Genomic DNA, 20,968 nt, shown 5'->3' with positions numbered 1-20,968 from the left:
TATACATGTAATAACCGGGAAAAGTATCTCAATGAGTATGCAACGAGTTTCCCCAGAAGAAAGCTTTGTAACAGAGTGGGCTATTTCTGAATCAAATTATGAATTCTGTTTTGTCTCATCGGTTGAGCCCAAGTTTGGATTTGCCCGAGGGCAGATTATTGTACTGCATTATAGACTGCTGCCCTGCCCAGGAAATCTCATTGAAGGACCATCACAGAGAGCATTCCATCAACTTGAATGACTCAACTACTAGGCCGTTCCCATGGAACAATAGCCTTTCTACACAGGCACCTGCATAGCGGGTAGGATGGAGTCGGGGGGAGGGGCGGGGGGCAGCATGACTGATGGATCTGACGCACATAGCAGAGAGGTGGAGGCCCTGCAGTAGGGATATATTACCGACCACCTGACCAGGATGGTGATAGTGACTGTGAAATGCTCAGGGAGATTAGAGAGGCTATTAAAATAAAAAACGCAATAATAATGGGGGATTTCAACTATCCCCATATTGACTGGGTACATGTCACCTCAGTACAGGATGCGGAGATAGTTTCTTGACACCTTAAATGACTGCTTCTTGGAGTAGCTAGTCCTGAAACCTACAAGAGGAGAGGCAATTCTTGATTTAGTCCTAAGTGGAGTACAGGATCTGGTCCAAGAAGTGAATATAGCTGGACCACTTTGTATAGTGACCATAATATAATATAATTTAACATCCCTGTGGCGGGGAAAAAAAACCACAGCAGCCCAACACTGCATCATTTAATTTCAGAAAGGGGAACTACACAAAAATGAGGAAGTTAGTGAAACAGAAATTAAAAAGTACAGTACCAAAAGTAAAATCCCTGCAAGCTGCTTTTTAAACTTTTTAAAGACACCATAATAGAGGCTCAACTTAAATGTATTCCCCAAATTAAAAAACAGAGAAAACCAAAAAAATGCCACAGTGGCTAAACAGCAAAGTAAAAGAAGCAGAGAGAGGCAAAAAGGCATCCTTTAAAAAGTGGAAGTTAAATCCTAATGAGGAAAATAGAGAGGAGCATAAACACTGGCAAGTGAAATGTAAAAATATAATTAGGAAGGCCAAAAAAGAATTTGAAGAACAGCTAGCCAAAGACTCAAAGTAATAGCAAAAAAATGTAAGTACATCAGAAGCAGGAAGCTTGCTAAATAACCAGTGGGGCCACTGGATTGTTGAGATGCTAAAGGAGCACTCAAGGACGATAAGGACACAGCTGCGAAACTAAATGAATTCTTTGCATGGGTCTTCATGGCTGAGGATGTGAGGGAGATTCCCAAACCTGAGCCATTCTTTTTAGGTGACAAATCTGAGGAACTGTCCCAGATTGAGGTGTCATTAGAAGAGGTTTTGGAACAAATTGATAAACTAAACAGTAATAAGTCACCAGGACCAGAGATGGTATTCACCCAAGAGTTCTGAAGGAATTCAGATGTGAAATTGAAGAACTACTAACGGTCGTCTGTAACTATCATTTAAATCCGCTTCTGTACCGGATAGCTGGAGGATAGCTAATGTGATGCCAGTTTTTAAAAAGGGCTCCAGATCTCAGCAACTACATGCTGGTAAGCCTGACTTCAGTACCAGGCAAACTGGTTGAAACTATAGGAAAGAACAAAATTGTCAGACACCTAGATGAACATAATTTGTTGGGGAAGAGTCAACATGGTTTTTGCAAAGGTATCGTGCCTCACCAATCTACTAGAATTCTTTGAGGGGGTCAACAAGTATGTGGACCAAGGGGATCCAGTGGATATAGTGTACTTAGATTTTTCAGAAAGCCTTTGACAAGGTCCCTCACCAAAGGCTCTTAAGCAAAGTAAGCTGTCACTGGCTAAGAGGGAAGGTCCTCTCATGGACTGGTAACTGGTTAAAAGATAGGAAACAAAGAGTAGGAATAAATGGTCAGTTTTCACAATGGAGAGAGGTAAATAATGGTGTCCCCCAAGGTTCTGTACTGGGACCAGTCCTATTCAATATATTCATAAATGATCTAGAAAAAGGGGTAAACAGTGAGGTGGCAAAATTTGCAGATGGTGCAAAACTACTCAAGATAGTTAAGTCCCAGTCAGACTGCGAAGAGTTACAAAAGGATCTCTCAAAGCTAGGTGACTGGGCAACAAAATGGCAGATGAAATTCAGTGTTGATAAATGCAAAATAATGCGTGTTGGAGAACATAATCCCAACTATACATATAAAATGATGAGGTCTAAATTAGCTGTTACCACTCAAGAAAGAGATCCTAGAGTCCTTGTGGATAATTCTCTGAAAACATCCACTCAATGTGCAGCAGCAGTCAAAAAAGCGAACAGAATTTTGGGCATCATTAAGAAAGTGATAGATCATAAGACAAAAAATATCATATTGCCTCAATATAAATCCCTGGTACGCCCAAATCTTGAATACTGCATGCAGGTGTGGTCGCCCCATCTCAAAAAAGATGTATTGAAATTGGAAAAGGTTCAGAAAAGGGCAACAAAAATGATTAGGGGTCTGGAATGTCTTCCGTATGAAGAGAGATTAATAAGACTGGGACTTTTCAGTTTGGAAAAGCCTAAGGCGGGATATGATAGAGGTCTATAAAATCATGACTGGTATGGAGAAAGTAAAAAAGGAAGTCTTATTTATGCCTTCTCATAACATAAGAACTAGGAGTCACCAAATGAAATTAATAGGCAGCAGGCTTAAAACAAACAAAAGAAAGTATTTCTTCACACAAAGCATAGTCAACCTGTGGAACTCTTTGCCAGAGGATTGTGAAAGCCAAGACTATAACAGGGTTCAAAAAAGAACTAGATAAATTCATGGTGGATAGGTCCATCAATGGCTAATAATCATGATGGGTAGGGCTGGTGTCCCTAGCCTCTCTTTGCCAGAAGCTGGGAATGAGCAATAGGCAATGGATCACTTGATGATTACCTGTTCTGCTCATTCCTTCTGAGACACCTGACGTTGGCCACTGTCGGAAGACAGGATACTGGGCTAGATGGACCTTTGTTCTGACCCAGTATGGCCAGTCTTGTGCACAAGAGTGGGGTTCTGCTCTGTGCAAAGGGCTGGTCATCACCACATGTAAGGAGGCCTTGCAGAAGATAGCAAGCAGTATGGACTTTGCCCAGCCTGAAATGCTGACAAACCGTAGAAGGGTTGAGATCAGATGTCATGGGGAGGATGTGTTTGAGCTCTCCAGTCCTTTATAAGAGTAAAGTGGTTAAGAAGTTCCTTTCCTAAGACTGCATTCCTTGTTTTCCTGCTATGTTGTCTCTGAAGGATCTAGACTAAAAGCCCAGAGTGCCCACAGTCTGGATGGAACTCTGAGGGCATGTGTGTAAGTGACAGAGGCTCAGGCAGTCTAAGACACGGATTTCAGGATTTAGGGTGGTTGGAGAGCGTGGTATCCCACATCCCAAGGAAGGGCATTGGATAAGTGGTCTGGGCCTGGGCGTGTGTCCTTGAGTCCAGAGCTAGAAACAGTGACTAGACTAGACTAGTAGTAATTTGGGCTCTTAATCTGCTTGGCGAAGAGTAAACTTCGAAATGGGTTTTCCTTCAGTTTGTAAGTCAATGTTGTACTCCAGAAGCAGAATTTATATAAGGGAAACTAACCCTTTATATTCATCCCTGCATATTTATTCCATCTCCTCAGTAAAAACTTCCTGGGTTCTACTGATGTCTTTGTCACCAATTTACTCTGCAGCTTAGGCCATGTCAGGTGAATGCACTGCCTCAGTTTCCCCAGTTGTAAAATCAGGTTAGTACTTAGTTACCTAACGGGGACTTCTTGAGACTTAATTAGTATTTGTACCATGTCTTTGGATCCTCTGGTGAAATGTGCAATATAAATTCAAAATATTATATTTTACTGATTGCCTTGTTAATTAAATCCGCACATATAAGTGATTTATTGGCATTATAGAATTGAGAATTAATAATTTAAAATATTAATGTCAGGGTTGTTAGGTCAGTTTTTAAACCTGTATCATTCACCTAATTAGAGGATGAAACTCAGCACTGGCAGAGTAGGAGAAGTAGGCGATTAAGAAGCAAGCCTTTAGCTGGTCAGTGTCTGTGTGCAGGAGACTCTGCTTTAATATTTGGACCAACCTTTTGTGCCTGGTCCAAGGGAGCCTCAAGCAGTGTCAAGACAGTGAATTGGGCTCCATAAAGCAAGTGGGAAAGAGTTTTGTGTAATTCAAGAACGACCCCTACTAGACCCACTTAAAAACGATTTATCACTCTTCAGTGGGAGCATGCTTCAGTTGTCTTCAGGCAGAGTTTTGTAGGTGATACACAATATCCATTTTTGTGTGGTCAAGAGAGAACAGGAAAGAGAGAGAAAATATATGGGAGCGTACACAGGTATCTGGGCCCATGTACACTATCCAAGGTTAGCATGGTTCAGGGGCATGATTTGGTCCCCTCTGATACAAGACCAGGACCATGTTTTAACCAGCTTGGGCTGCAACTGTGTTGTTAGCAGCTCTGCTGTAATAGCTTTGATTGTAGTGCACACTGACCCTTCAATTTCAGATTTTGTTTGGTTCACTGTGGGCCTTTAGTCTCCTGCTTTCTCTTTCCGGTTTGTGATGAGTGATTGCCTGTCATAGATCTTGCAGGGCAATTTCTGTACAAAAATCGGAAGTTCCCTACCTTGTTGGGTTTCTTTTCTTCCCCTACCCAAATGCCAGGACACTGGGGTGCTTTTAGGATTACATCTCATAGGCCTGGTCTACACTAGAAAATCAGGTCAGTTTAACTAAGTCAGTCAGGGTGTGAAAAGTCCATAATTCTGAGCGGCATAGTTAAGCCGATCTAAATCCCCATGTAGATAGAACTAGGGTGACAGAAGAATTCTTCATCGACCTAGCTACTGCCTCTCGGGGAGGTGGATTGCCTACGCAGACAGGAGAATCCCTCCTGTCGCCATAGCACAGCTGTGCCACTCTAGCATTTTAAATGTAGATAAGCCCTTAGGCTATGTCTGCCATTGCCACTGTGATTCCCAGCTCTCTCAGACATACTCATGCTAGTTCTCTTCAAGCTGGTGTGCTTAAAAACAGTATTGGAGCCTCAGTATGCGGGAAGCAGCAATGGGTTAACTGCACCAAGTACTTACCCACAGGTTCCAGGGAGGTTTGTACTTGGCCTGGCTATCCCTTGCCATTGCTCACCGGTGTCCATGCTATCATGGCTATGCTACTATCTTTAGCGAGCTAGCACGAGTATGTCTCTGCAAGCTGGGGATCACAGCCCTAGCTCTGAGTGTAGACGTACCCTCAGTCTATTGTGCACTGTTGTTTTTTAACAGAATTATTGCCACTATGGTTCTAAATGTTAGTTTTTTCAGGACCTGGGAGCATCTTATAGAGCGGTGCAATGTGTGTATTTGATCTTTAGTTCCTTCTTGTGGAGTGAGCATTTGGGGGAGGAGCCCGGGGAATAAGAACAAGAATAGCAGTGGTAATGAACAGTGCCTGGGGCCCTCCACAAACACACACGACAGCCTGGCCTGTGTCCTGAAGAACTGACTCTAGTTTAAGACAAGATGTGAGAAGAGAAAGTAACAAACAGTAGGAGAGGAGGAAGGGGGGAGAGAACAAATACAACAGTGATAATGGCTGGTTCCTCCTGGGCCTCTGCAGTCCTCAGACTAGCTGGTGCGTAACTTGGTTTGGAATCACCAAATAGGTGTTTGGGGCTTTCAAATATAAATAGATGGGCAAAGGCAATCCACACTAGGCCTTTACCTAGCCATTTCTTGTGGTATTGCAATAGTGATGCTAACTTGTTGCATGTTTGTACGTAGCATTGCAGGCTTATTACCTGCTGTATTTGTATAAAGCCGAGATTTCATTAAGGGCCTCAAACTTACTCCTTATGGAGAGTGTCTGAAGTGTAAGTCTGTCCCAGGAGAAATGGCTGTGTGGGGACAGGGGGGCTTTGGAGACCTTGTTGTGGATAGGAGATGGGCAGTGAAGCTCAGCATTCCCTCGTATGGGGAGGGGGAATTTTCATAATGCTGATACTGACATACATTGGTTTTAATGTCTGTCTCTGCCTGCCTGTTGGGAACTGTGCACCAGCCATTGGGCCTCTGTAGTTTGTGGTGTTTGTAGCATAATTTGTCACTGACAAATTATTCCAGACTGAATTCCAAGTAAATTCCAGGTAGGTGCTTATTTGTATACATTTTTGTGTCAGAATGACTGAAATACAGAGAGAATTGCACCTGCTGCATAAGTTTCAGAGAAAATCCCCAAATCCCACCCCCATTTTTTACAGTCCCCTCCCCCTCTTATTTGTGGGCCTTAATTTTTTCTGTCTAGGATTCACAGGACCTCGCAAAATGGGATAAATCAATAGCAACCTGTGGGCAGCTCCCTACACACATGCAGTCAGACACGCTTTTTTGTTCCAGCCAGGTCCTGAATTGCCCTCTTGGTCTTGCTTTTCTGAAAAGCACATGCTGAAAGGAAAGGTCATGCTAAGAAAAAATGATTTCACACTTGGCTGGCAAATGGCTTTCTTCTTATGCGAGTGTCTCTCATTGGAGCGAGTGTTTGACTACTTTCCGCTGTGCCCCCATATGCTGTGAGTGAAGGCATAAATTTGTGTATGTATGATAGTAAATGAGCTTCCAGTTATACGGTAGGATATTGTGCTGACTTCAGCCTAAATAAAAGCAGAAAAAAATGCATTAACTGTGAAATCCAAAAAAGAGAGGCACTAATAAAGGATGCCTTCAGTATAGAGGCTTTAATAAAGCGGGGATAGATGTTCCTTATGTCAAGGGATCCACATGTGGCTCAGATGGAAAATGCAGGGCAAAAAAATGCCAGAAAACATTTTTGGTTTTGAGGGATTTATTTTATCTAAAGGAAAGTCTGAATAAGAGAGAGAGGCTGAAGGCGTTGGTCTGCATTAAAATGATGTGGAGGGATTTAACAGGCTGGGAAGTGAATTTCTGCTTAGTCCACATCTCGTCTTCTATAGAAGCTGCAGGTTGTGCCTGTGTTAAGATGATGAAAGCACTAATTTGAAAGCTTGCTCCTGATGTAGGATCCTGTAGAGAGTCTGTGAACTCCTGTGTGACAAGAAAACACACATACATGTTTGTACCAGACATGACAAAAATTGGACAACTCTCTATTTTTATGCGCGCGCGCGCACACGCAGAAAAATTGTCTCTCGCGGTGTGAATAATTTCATTGTTACAAAATACACAGTTATCAGGTAGCAAGAAGAAACTTAATATAAAACATGGAATTTTTTTTTAAACAGCTGAAGCTGGAAAGAGACACCTGGGTGCATTCTTGCGTTTGCTGGGCTGTTGCACATTTCTTTCCAAATAATCCTAATTTGATCTTTTTTTGTGTTGAAGAGACTTGATCTTCACATGTGAAAAGGAAAATTGTCAGAATGATGTATAGAATTCATGTTAGCAGTGTTGGTCCCAGGAATTTCAAGAGACAGCATGGGTGAGGTAATATCTTTTCTTCAAGTGTTTGCACATGTCCATTCCACTGTGGGTATGCGTGCACTCCATGCACAGTTGTCAGGGAACTTTTTTCTCTCAACAGTACCTATTGGGCTGGCCTGTGTGCCCTCTGCCATTACATGAGGCATCGTGTAGGTATACGAGCGTGGTGCTGCCCCCGATGTCCCTCAGTTCCTTCTTACCACCGGTGACTTTTGTTGGAGCAATTTCAGACTTCTTGTGCCTAGTTCTTCCCTCACTCCTTTATATATATTCCCTGTTACTATTGGAAATGAGTTAGCTAGTTAACGTTAGTTGAGTTAGATTTTAGTGCTGGGTTTTAGTTTTTAGGTCTTTTTGATTAAAATTAATCTTTTGGTATCAGAACGATGCCTCACTCTCTGGGGTTTAATTCCTGCCGGTCTTGCAACATGCCTGTGCTGGTCAATGACCCGCATCCATCTTGCCTGAAATGTTTGGGAGAATCCCATAGCAGTGACAAATGTCACATTTGTAAAGGTTTTAAGCCCCACTCAAAGATAGAGCGGCCAGGCTCAAGTGTCTGCTTATGGGGGTAACACTTTGCCCTGTATCAGAGCTGGTGCATGTGGAGAGTGCCACAAATACCTTGGCCTCAATACAGAGCGTCGCACCCGAGATATGTGAGGCTCCTTGATCCCTTTCGCCGGCACTGAAGAAAAGGCACAGGCCCTCCTCAATTCTTTGGTACCAAAACCTGCTAGAAGATGTTCGGGGGAGAAGCTCCCCCTAGAGCACTCAGTGGCTAAGAAAAAGGGATCACTGCCTCCAGAACCTGTGCCAGGTCTGTCAGAGCCATCCCCTGAAAGATCCTTGTGTTCTGTTTCAGACACCTTTTAACTATTCCCTAAAACGCCACACAGCATGTTTCCGCTGACAGCTACAGACTCTGCATCATCACAAAGAAATTCTGCCTCTAAAAGATAAACAGAAGTGCTACACACAAGACATTAGTCCTTCCCATAGCCAATAAGTTATTTCAGTAGTTCACATGTTAGCAGTCTGGGTAGGGATCTGATTTGCAGGTCTAGGGTTCAGACCTGCTGATGACCCATATTGGAGCCTCATATTGTTTCATGTGACAGAATTCCTCTTTTCCAGATTCCTTTTTTAAAAACTGGTTTATTCATACAATGAGAAAATATTCTTTTAAATCAGGTTTTATACTGAGAAACCATCATGACCTGGTGTGCAGCAAAGGTGTTCCATCATTTGACCATTTTTTCACACATTTCGATGGCTTGACTCTCACATTGGAAGGCTTGAAGGTTGAGAGATATAACAGGTGATAGCAAAGGCTTTAGTGAAATGGGGGCAATCTTTCCTGAAAACCGCCTGTGGCTTCAATCTCATGGGGGGAGAGAATGGCAAATGGCAGCCATCTTTACTAGGAACATGAATATATGTTCCAAATTAGCTGGCAATGAATGTTAACTATTTGGAAAGTGTAATGATAAACTATCCCTTTCTTAGTAAAATAGGTCTGGGAGGGGGAAAAGGGTCAGGCTCCAGAGAATATTTTCATGATGGTCCCATTTGAAATTAATCTAAATAATAAGTTTAGTTGAAAATTCCCAAAATATTCAAACATTACCCTCAGAGTGTACTGTAAATTTGGGGGAAATATGTTATCCTAAAAAAGAGGGTGAATCCTTTTAAATGTGAAAAGTAACTGGACCTAACATTAGCGAGCACACCAAATGAAAAGGTGATCCCTGCTCCAAATGGCTACAATTGAATTAATCTTTTCAGTAAACTGTAGCTTCAGCACATCAAACTATTACTGCAGTTCATTGCAGTGTGTAGCACCATCACAATTGGTAACATTAAGGGCATGACCGAAATGAAAATCAAATATCTTGATATTTCCTTTGCCAAACTTTGCTTCCTGTTGTTTCTGCAATCAGGGCCATGTGTGTAACATAATGTAGCAATTTTACCTTCAGTGGAAAATGTAGCTAGATCAGCTTCCAGTCTGTTAGTCTGACAAAACCAAACTTTAAAAGGTTAACTGCCCTTATGAAATGCCCTTGCATTATTTATGCATTTTCTCTTGGACTTGCTAGTTTACATGGCTGGAGAGCTTTGTTTGTTTAGACACTCAGTACAATTCTTTCAGTTCAAGTACTTTTTTTGTTCTCAATAAGACTACATTTCATGTGGTGTTTTTTGGGTTTTTTTTAGCTATCACATTCAGAGATAATCTGTGTAATTGGTACATAAAAAATACCCTAATTTAGTATCTCATTTCAAACAGAGTAATTGAGAATGTGCTTAGAAATCAGCATCCTGGCTTTCCTATTCCTCAGACAACTTGCAACTATTTCTTCAGGCATATTTGCACCAGGCTGTGATATTTTGCATTTGAGTTTTGTAGACAAGGAAGAGGTGTCCTCACAGACAGGGTTATATTAAGAAAAAGAAATGATCTGCATGGTGTATGTGTTAATCCTTTTTATTTTGAGCTCTTCAGGATAGGATCACGTTTTTATATCGGGGGAAAACATGTAAAGCACACGTTCAGTCTCAGGAGAGCACCTTTGGCAGGGTGAATACTAATGTTCTGGGCATTTTAAATAGCTACAGCTTGAATTTTTTATTGATCTCTAACGGGGGGGGAGTTAAATTGCAGAGCTTTCCACTTCCAAGCCTGGCATTTTACAGGGTTTTGTATCCCCCAACTCCTACTAGGAAGAATACATCTTTCTCAGAAAGAACTATGGCAGGAAGATGCTTTGGTGCATTGGCTTAGGTTTTAATCTATGGCCTCTGAAATTTTGGTTTGGGGGACAAAGGAAATGGAAAAACAGGAAAGGGGCAGTCTTTCCTCTCCTTTTTTGCTTTCTCCCAGCCCCCAAAAAATAATGGGTGTTTTATGCCTGTGGATCCAGCCTGAAGGGTTGAGATCCCTGTATTGGAGCTGCCAGGACAGGGATCTCAACCCTTCAGGGACCAGCATTTGGCAGAGCTGTACTAGGGAAGCTTAGACAGCCATTGCCTGTGCCATGCTTGATTCTCATCAGTGCCCATCTAGTCTTCATTTTTAGAAATGCTACAACTCACCCAAAGTGCCTGAGGTTGTGGGGACGGAAGGGGGAGAGAGACTCAGTACTCGATGATTATATAGTTGGGTATGAGTGGTTGAGTGGAGCTTTCAGTTGCTGTCTGAAACAGTGTTTGTCTTTGAGTACTTGTCAGTGTGGATCCTATTGTAGATATGCAGGTGCCCAAGATCAGCCTTTTGAATAGCAGCATCTGTTAGGGCTGCACATACACGCTTGTGCTGCCTCATATTCTCATAGGAATACATAAAGGACAGGACAGTTGTGACTCTCCCTCAGTTCCCCTTTACCACCTTCGGCAATGAGACAGACGCTGGTGTGTGTTTGACCTTCTAGTTATTAGCTTTGACTAAATTTCTTCAGACTGCTCAAAACTTCCAGCACACTTCTAATTCTCTGAGCAATGACAGCTGTGAATGCTATAATCCCATATAAACTGAATATTTATGGTCAGACTCCCCTGAAAGCTTCAATAGAGATCCCCCACCCCTACGCACCATACAGGGCTTCTCGACATGGCAGATCCAAAATCCGCAATCTTCAAGCCCTGACCGTCCTGCGATGGACTTCCATTGAAAGGTGGACACAGCAATTGCCTCTGCAGTTTAAGAGAGTCCCATCATCCTTTCATTCGCCGCAAGAATGTATAAGTCACAAGACATGTGGTTGCTCCCAGAGATGAAACTTCAACCTATGAAAGTCTCTTCAGGTCCTGAGGAGATGAACTCCAGAGTCCTGGTAGCAGACAAGCTAGCTTCCTCTAGCACCATGTCTAGCAGACAAGTGATATCAAAGACCAATGCAGAGAAGATGGTGCTAAGTAAAGACACCTGAGGATTTAGGTGATCTGTCCTTGTGAGAAGACATGGAGCTCTGCCTGGAGTCTCTCTGTTTGGAGCAGCCCCTCTGCGTGCCAGACCTCAGTACCATAGGTCAGCGGTTCTCAACTGGGGGTCCACAGTGCCCTGGGGGGGGCCACAAGCCCTTTCAGGGGGACCCATAGGGCCTCATGGCTGCAGCCCCAGCGCCCCCTGCGGGGCTAAAGCTGGGAGCTGCAGGGCCAGAGCCCTGGTGCTCCCGATGGGGCAGAACCCTGAGCCCATGAACAGACATGGGGGGCATTGCCCCACCAAACTGCAGTGCCTTACCCAGAGCAGGGCAGTCCTGGGGGCAGCTCCACACACACCCCACCACCTCCTTCTCCTCCTCCTCCCTGAGGCCCTACCCCCTGGCCAGGTTGGAGACGGGAAGCTGGAGCCAGGCAATGCAGAGAGCTACTGCTCTGGCTGGTGCCATGCAGGGGGCAGGCACAGCATTCCCCTGTCATCTGCCGGTGCCCCGGGTTGTGGCTGCTCCTCAGCTCCCAGCCCCCTTTGACTGCTCACACATCCAGTAAGGGGTGCCTGGGTGGGGGGACCTGGTTCCGGGATGGCAGAGCCCTCGGGGAGAAGCAACTGTAGGGGGACCCAGCACACAGCCCCTAGCTTACTCCCTCCTTGCACCCTGAGTAACCCCTGTGCCTGCACACAGCCCCTGGCCAGCCCCTCTCTGCACCCTGAGCTAACCCCTGTCCGCACACAGCCCCAGCCAGCCCCCCTCCCTCCCCCCCGCCCGCTCTTTCATATAATTTTTGGTTGCACCCCCCCAGACAGGCTGGGTGGCCTGCTGTGGTGAGTAGGGGTGGAGTGGTCGCTCCCTCTGCAGTCCCCACTGTGCAGAACTGACCTGAGCCCCACCAGGCCCTGCCCAGCCCCCCCTGGAAAATAGAAGTCAAATTACACCTATGCCCAAGGGCCCTCTCTTTCTCTTCCCCCCCCCCCCCCCCCGCCCCCCCGGCTTTTTTTTAGGTTGGGGGGGGGGGGGGGGCTCAGAAATGCAAAGGTTTACAATCCCTACTGTAGGTGTCAGTGTAGTGTTCAGTGCCAAGCTGTCTGTGGCACCAGTGGGTTGGCTTCAGTGAGTTGGACCATATATTGTTCTCCTGAAACTTACTGAGCTTCTCCAGTCAGTACAGCAGGGGTGGGCAAACTATGGGCCAGGGGCCGCATCCGGCCCTCCAGACATTTTAATCCGGTCCTCGAGCTCCCGCCGGGGAGTGAAGTCGGGGGCTTGCCCCGCTCCATGCAACTCCTGGAAGCAGAGGCATGTCCCCCCTCCGTTTCCTACGCATGGGGCAGCCAGGGGGCTCCACACACTGCCCCTATCCCAAACGACGGCAGCACTCACTGTCTGGCTGCGCCTCCACGTAGGAGCTGGAGGGGGAACATGCTGCTGGTTCTGCGAGCCGCTTTAAGATAAGCGCCTCCCGGAGCCTGCACCCCTGCCCCCCTCCGGCGCCCAACCCCCTGCCCCAGCCCCCCAAACTCCTCTGCAGCCCCAACCTCCTCCTGCACTCCAACCCCCAATTTTGTGAGCATTCATGACCCGCCATACAATTTCCATACCCAGATATGGTCCTTGGGACAAAAAGTTTGCCCACCCCTGCAGTACAGTATTGGGTCATTCATTTTGCTACCTTTCCCTTAAATCCATCTTTCTGGCTGCAGTAACCTCTGCATCGAAAGTCAGAGAGTTCCTGGTCCTTATGACCAGACCTCCTTATGCGTCCTTTCAGCGACAAGGTATTTGAGATTACACCCTAGCTTTATCTCTAAGGTGATCTTGGAGTTTCACCTAAATCGGTCAGTTACCCTATCAGTCTTCCTCCTGAAGCAACACTTGACTCCAGGAAAGAAGAGGGTACATACCTAGGACATTTCCAGAGCCTTTCTCTGTTACCTTGACAGAACCAAACCGTTCAGACTGTCTCCTCCTCTCTTTGTGGCTATTTGGGGCTCATCAAAAGGCCAGGCCATCTCATCACAGGGAATCTCTAAGTGGATCATGCAGGGCCTTTTCCCTCCAAATGCCAAGACACACTTCACTAGGGCACATGCAGTTTCTTTGGCCTACTTCAGAGACACAGCAGTAGGGAGCAGCCCACTGACTTTTGTCAAACATTATGCCTTTGCATGGCAGCCAGTCTGATGCCAAGTTCAGAAGAGCTGGTACTTCAATTTTTGACTACTGCTGCTGACATTCCTCATTCCTGCCATCCAGAGAGGATACCGCTTGCCAGCCACCTAGACTGGAAGAAAGATTCCTTATCTTACAGTAACTGGTTCTCTGAGATGTTGTAGTCGTTGTGGATCCCATGACCTGCCTTCCATCCCTGATGTTCAGAGTCCACAGTAAATGCCTTTGATTTGGGAGGGAACTCAGGGGTGGGGTGGGGGTCACTGCCTCCCTGGCCTTTATGTCCTTGTGCAGGAGCTTGTGGTGGCATTGGGTGCATGTGAGGCCTCAATGGACACTGCTATTCTGTTGCGTGTGTGAAGTGCATGCACCTCTAAAGTGGGATCCAACACCTCAAAGAATTACACTTACTGTAGGGTAAGCAACAGTTCTTTATACAATTGTCTGGCAGAGTGGAGGTTCCTGCCCTCATAGTAAGTTGTTGTAATGCCTTTTGATGGCATCTAATATATGCTGATAAAGGCCACGGTATGTTCTGGTCATAAATCAAAGAACCTTAAAATCGAGTTTATGGCTCCTGTTAAGCAGTAAAATCAACCCTAGAGATGGCGCAAACTGGGCAACTTTTTATGTATACACAGGCAAAAAGATTGATTAAACACGTGCATCTGTCACCAGCTGTAAATCTACAGATCACATGCTATGTGAATAATTTTTATTTCACAGCCTGCTTAGGTTTTTAATGCATTGAGCATAATGGCTGTTTTATAGGCAATACAAAGGGGAAGAGAATTGCTCCTCCAGGGGATAAAAAAGTTACTTAGATTGTGCCCCCGTAGAAGCAACCACAGTGCTAGAGTGCTTTGACAAGCAAGTGGCCATTTGTTCAGTGACAGACTTGGTGCTAATTTCCCCTGTGTCTGCTCCTGTTTGTCTGTGTGCTGGGGATGAAAGCAGCAGAGCAGTGATTATCTCAGACCCAGAGAGAGGTTCTGCTGGAAAAACGGCAGGTTCCCAGGAAAGAGTGAATTACTCTCTGGCATTTTGTTTTATTTAGCTGGTAAAGCAACCCATTGAGCCAGAGCTCATTGGCAGTGGTGCCCTGACAGACTGCAGCAGCGATGCTGAATTACCAGTCATTCACAATGCAAACAAGAATCGTTCACAACCAACAATCTTGCACTTATCAGCTCCAGCCCTTTGTACTAGACATTTGATATCTGTTTATGCTCCTCCCTTGTCTCAAAAATTAGTCAGATATCTCAAAGTAATCTAGTTGTCGGGCATTTGAGTCCCAGCGTTGTTTGTTTCTGTACATGTTTATCAAAGATTTTCCTTAATGACATAAGTGTTCTTGTGATTTGGCATAATGTTCTGATGCTTTACATTGAGAAGTTGTGGCATTCTCAGACAGTGCCAATATCAAGACCATCCTCTTATCCAGTGTAAGAACTGAAATGGGGACCTTATGGTTCTTTTTAGGGCATATTTTCTATACAAGTGCTTTGGCTTAGAGGGTCACATGTGAGATGCTATCAAAGTTCTTGCTAATCCTGTAATGGACGCTATCCAGGGATGATCAAATCCATTTGTAATGCAGTAGTCCAGTGGTTTACCAAAAGGCAACTATTGTTAGGTAACTAGCTTTTTATGTTGAATAATATACCAGTTTTCTCTCCCTTTGTTTCAAAGCTGGTGGTCCTGCAGACTTCAGAACCTCACGATGAGGCAGTTTGTAGCCTAATCTTGCTATGTGCTGAGCTAACAATGTGTTCACCTCTGATGCTATAAAGTGCCAGCATCTACCAATTTTTACACACAGCTGGTTTAGGCTAGCCGTTTTCCTCGAACTCTCACACAGAATGCAAGTGTGTAATGCGCCTTTGAAGTGGGGATATTCTGTTCACTGAGATTATTAAAAATGTATGCGTGAAGTGATGGGATAATTAAGCCAAATTCATCTGAGGTTGGATAGCTTTTCTGAGACAGATCTTTCCATTTATCTTGCTGCTTCTAATATCAGCTGCTTTTAGACCAAGCAGTTTGGCAGTAAACACTACAATTGCTGGTATTGCATGGCTGGAAAAGAAGGGATGTGGGAAACCATTCTGAGAAGTGTGATTCTGCCTCTTTGATTTCTTTTTCAGGGTTCTTCCTCCCTCTAGTAGTTATTTCTTTTAACTTATTGATAATCTCTCTCCTTTTTTTCTTTCTTTTTGGATATTTCCCCCTACCTTGTTTCCCACCAAAGCATCTGAAGTGGGTGGACTTGCCTGCCGTCTCCTACACACTCCCACTCCCATCCAGAGCCTGCAATTTGGGAACTTTATTTTCCTGGGGATCTACCAGGCTGGTGAAGCAGGCCATATAAATAGACAACCGAGGTGTGCCTAGTTTGACTCTCTATATCAGTGGTTCTCAGCCTGTGGACCACTTACGGCCCAATCAGCACACAGCTGCAATATATAGATATATTGTGTGGATGCGGTTCACGGAACACATAGTGAGCTGCATATGCGGCCCACAGTGGTAAATAGGTTGAGAACCACTGCTCTATACATACCTAAGAGAGGTACCTACATCACATCTCTCTAGCATCCTTCAGGCCAGAGCCAAAGTCCTCTGATTCTCTTCCTTTTGAACTGTTGTATTTTCTGACCCTTCCAATTTGTGTGTGAGAAGCTGTTATATTCCTCTTATTTTAGTTTCTATTTCAGATTTCTTGGCTGTTTAATTGAGTATGTTGCCTTAGTTGGAGGGTTTGGGGGTCATGTTAATTATTCAGTTCAGTTGGGTTTAGTTTAGGCACCAGAGACCTTTGTATACATACTGCCAAGAGATGAGTGATGATTATACTACTTGTCGTCTTCAGAGGCGTATTGTGACGATTAATTTGTGTTTGTAATTTACTTGTCTGTGCAAGCACTAAGGATTGTTGCTTCCTAATTCTTCAAGCTGATGTAATCTTTCAAAATAAGATTTCTGGCCACAAAAGCCCAACAGAAATGGCAAGAGTTCAATTCCTTTGAAATCAGACAAGTGTTTAATGTTTTTAAAATCAGTCTCCTACTCTATGCCCCTTCCAAACCTGCATTGCAAACTCTGATAGCTCCTCTTCTTTTTCAGGAATCCAATGTGCTCATCGCTGCTAACAGTCAGGGTACAATTAAGGTAAGTGATTTCCTGCATCTCCATTTTTAAACACTTGAATCCATTCTTAGGGAGCAAGGTCATAACAACTCTACCAGGAGAAGCAGTTAGAAGAGGTCATCCCAACTGTGGGTGTTTGTAGCTCAAGCGATGCATTTGCCTTTGGCACAAGCTGGAGAGGAGAATAAAACGAACTGAAGGCAGAGAAGCCAAGTTAGGAGGCAGGTGTGGAAAACATGATGGCAACTGTCCAGCAGCCACTGTGCCGTTGCCAGTGCTCGGGGCTCTCTGCAGCATGAGAAAGAAACCGACATGGAGCGGGAAAGCTTGAAACATTTTGCAGTATGTTACCCTTGAGATTAGCCATGTAATGCTGTTCTGTTTTCACATATGGTGTGTGTTCCTGTACTAACAAATAGGCTCCATGTTTCATTTGCCACAAAAGCCATTAGAGTTTTGTCATCAATCCAAAAGTGACTGTGGCTTTACTTTTGAAGTGCAAGACTTTAATTTAATGCTGTGCTGCTCACACACACGCACCTGCATATGCATTCATGTTTGCATGCTAATCTCTGTGGCTATGAGCCACAAATTGAGGAGGCTTTATCTTAACTCCTTGGTGTTAGCCCAGCGGTTCTCAAGCTGTGGGTTGCGACGCCATTTTAATAGGGTTGCCAGGGCCAGCATTAGACTTGCTGGGACCGAGAGCTGAAGCCCAAGCTCCACCACCACGCAGGGCTCAGGCTGCGGTCCCCTCATCCCCCACCTGAGGCGGCAGACTCAGGCTCCACCCCACTCCCAGGGTCATGTGGTAATTTTGTTGTCAGAAGGGGGTTGTGGTGCAATGAAGTTTGAAACCCCTGCAGTCCTCTGGCTACTACCACAGAGTTAGGGTGCCGTAATGAATCATGCTGAAATCCAAACTCTCAGCAATAAGAATTGATGTTCCAAACAAGCACATGCTCCACTCACCTTTTTTTCATTCCTAGTGCAGGAATCTGTGCCTACAGACAACAGCTTGTAAAACTTGACTGGCTGCCTCTTGCATGAAGAGGCTAGTGTTCAACAATCCTTAAGCTCGCTCAGAGATCTCCTTCCCTTTCCCACAGGGACTGTGTGTGGCATGACTGTTAATTAGAACTGCAAACTTACCTTTTCAATTTGAATTTGAAGTCAGATTTCTTAAAATGTCAAAATTTGAGCTCAGTCTCCAGCAAGATAGTAAACAGGACACTAGGTTGATAGCTGTGATTTGGTCTCCTGTCTTCAGGACCTCTCTCTTCACAAGCACTCTGTAAATGAATCTGTCCCTGGAACTTTATCACCAAATGGTGATGCTGACAGTCTTTGCTTGTCGACCTTGTTGTTCCATGAACCTCAGAACTTGCACACTTTCCACTTTCTGATTGTCAGAACTACACATCAGAGGGCATGCCACACAGACTGGCCCCAGAGCGTGATCAGCAACATTGGCCTCCATTGTGACGTAATCCCCTTAGCCCTAGAGGCTTGGTGCCTAAATGGCTTTGTAGTCAAGCTCTAGCCTTTTTCTTGTAATTGTTGATTAGTGTTTCACAATCCATTTTCAAACTTACCCAGAGGTTTCCACCCCTCGAGAGACCTGGTTTCTTTTCCCTTCTGTGCAACCAAGTCACTGTGACCTTCAGTGACCACTCTAGTTCTCTGGCAAAACCTGACTGGACTTAATAGTCCTGATATTTTTATGTTAAAAACAAAAAACGGGGGAACAGAATAGGGAAAATTTCACCTCTCAGATCATTCTTATTAATCAGAAAGAAGCCCCCACCCCAAAAGGCCACAGTGATGTGTGTGGTGGTTTTTTTTTTTTCTTTGCAGGGCATTTTTAACTGTTAGAGTATTCTGCATTAGCTTCCTGGTAACCCCTGCTACAGTAGTATGTTGCACCTGCTGCCTTTTGCTCCTTGGCGATTCATTTAGTATGGTTGCAATTTGTTGTCCATTACTTCAGTCACTTCCCTGTTAGTGAAATTGGTGACACGCACGGAGGCTTATGATATCCTTAAATGAATCGAGTAGCAGGGAAAAATTGGTTGTAAAGAGGAGATTTTGCACATACACCTAGCTTGTTAATTAATGAAGATGTGAAAAGGAAATGTGTAAACAGTGACAGATATTAGAATTCTGGTGTTGCCTTTTTTAAGTGGTGGTCAGTGGGATGGGACCAGGTTTAGGAAGAATTAATAGGAACTCCATTGGTTGCTCAGCAGATGAGTACCCAAGCAGCTCTGAAGAGTGTGCAAATTGTATCCTGCTGGGGGAAGTCCTGCCTTCCAGGGCCCCAGATCATAGTGCTGTCAGAGCTTGGAAGAGTTAGTTCATGCACGTCTGAACAGAAGGGTCTGCTGTCTTCATCAGTGCACCAGGAAGATGCCAGATTGAAAGTGCTCATTAGGAGCAAAGAAGATAAGAGGTGATTGGACAGTCTTGCATCATGTCGTGATATATCAAAACATAATGCATGCCTTTCGTTTTTTAAAATGGCTTACAAGGCCATGCAAGACACTACTGTATGCTGGTGAACAGAGAGTAAGGGAGGCAGAGAAAGGGTCAGCTCACCTCCTAGTGATGTAGGAGATAATGAACACAGTAAACCCCTGTTCTAATCGCTTGTTTGCTCCCATTTTTTAACCAGGTACTGGAGCTGGTATGAAGTGTTTTCTCTCAAGGCGTGAGGTACTTGGTCCTGCTGACATGCTACAGCTTTCATTTGGGATCCTCAGTGGGGCAAGAAACTGAAACCACCTTGATATTCCTCTCCACAGCCATCATGTTTGGTTTTTTTTTTTTCCCATTTACGGACTCTATAGGACCTTTTGAAACACAGGGAACACCAGTGAACTGTCTGCCATCAAGGTTAACTCCACGGACTTTGCTGCTGCTTGTATGGTTGTCTAATTTTTATGATAGGGAAACAAATTCTTTTAAATAAAAACAAATAACAGAAAGGAATAATAAAGATGATTGAGCCACAAGGTGAAGCTGGAAGATTCTCTCTTGTTGCATATGGGAACAGATTTACTTGGGAAGGGAGCTAACAGGACCACAGAAGGGCTGTACTATGGAATCACACACTTCTGGGTTACCTTACCTGGGCTTTTCCTCCATCCCCACAAGGGAAAAAAAAAATATCTCTGGGCCTTACCTGGACATCGAAGCAGTTTGCTTTGAGAGCATAAGATGTATGTGGTTTAGTTGTGTTTTGGTTTTTTAGATGCATTCAGTGTTCATGAAAATTGCCGGGTTGACAGTTCTGGAGACTGAAGTCCTCCAGATACAACAGGAAAGTGGCAGCTTCCCCCTCCCGCTGCCAGTATGCCTCAACCCTGACCTGGAGGGACTGCTTGTAAGGATGGGGTCATTCTGTCTCCGTGCCCACAAAATCCTTAGCGCCTCTGCAGCTTGCCAACACAACAAGGGTACCAACTGTGACGTGGACATCTGTTGACTGCGAACTGGACTGACTCCACTAAACTATTTCTCATAGGGCACCAAACTGCCGTTAGCTAATGACTTCCTGCACTGCTGAGTGGGGCTGGATTTGAATCATTCAGCTAGAGGTGAAAGACTCCAGATCCTGTTACCAGTGCCCTGCTGTGTCATCCACTCTGCCACATGACCTGTTGTTTGTCCCCAGTTCATATCGTGGGGAAGCCAAGCATTTTGAATGTTGTAATAAGGGGGGAATTTAATTGATTGTAATGTGTTTCAAAGCCGTGATACAGGAGCTTTATTTTTACTAACCAGGCATACACTTAATTGTACATATGGAGGGGCGGAATAAACCGTGATGCTGAGTGTTAAGTTGTTACTTTGTGAGGGTTCAAGAAGATAGATCACATTATCATGCACGACAATAATACAGAGCTGCCAGTACCACTACCCCAGTGTAAGTTTAAAGTTGAATTAGACGGTATAACGTTTTATCTGTTTCCACTCTCATCTGCCTGAAGAATTGCTCTGTGCGTAGTGACACCAGATGGAAATGTTTTATTTACAAACATCTCACTTGAATTCACTTTGGTCCCACATTCAGCTTCTCCCTTTCAGTCTGGGAGTACCACATGGGTGCTGGGCTTCACTTGGTAGAAGGGAGAGTCTTGCATTCCCTCACATCCCATTGGGAACTAGAGTTGCCTGGCTGTGAAAGGCATCCTAGCTCATCC

At 44.6% G+C, this 20,968-nt stretch overlaps 1 protein-coding gene across 2 annotated transcripts in view; it reads left to right on the top strand.

Moving 5' to 3' along the window:
• The window catches only part of LOC112107355 (E3 ubiquitin-protein ligase COP1), a 216,343-nt gene extending 195,699 nt beyond the window's left edge, over nt 1-20,644 (top strand). For both annotated transcript variants that reach the window (XM_026655574.2, XM_026655573.2), the window contains exons 19-20: nt 16,740-16,784; nt 19,438-20,644. In XM_026655574.2, the coding sequence (XP_026511359.1) occupies nt 16,740-16,784; nt 19,438-19,455 (63 nt within the window). In that variant the 3' untranslated portion in view covers nt 19,456-20,644. The remainder of the gene's footprint in view (nt 1-16,739; nt 16,785-19,437) is intronic.
• Nucleotides 20,645-20,968: the final 324 nt, after the last annotated feature.

Source organism: Terrapene carolina, unplaced genomic scaffold (assembly GCF_002925995.2).
Source record: "Terrapene carolina triunguis isolate 2854851 unplaced genomic scaffold, T_m_triunguis-2.0 Scaffold210, whole genome shotgun sequence".
Classification (NCBI taxonomy): domain Eukaryota; kingdom Metazoa; phylum Chordata; order Testudines; family Emydidae; genus Terrapene; species Terrapene triunguis.
Note: the sequence above shows the minus strand (reverse complement) of the source record. Positions and strands in the feature narration are given on the sequence as shown.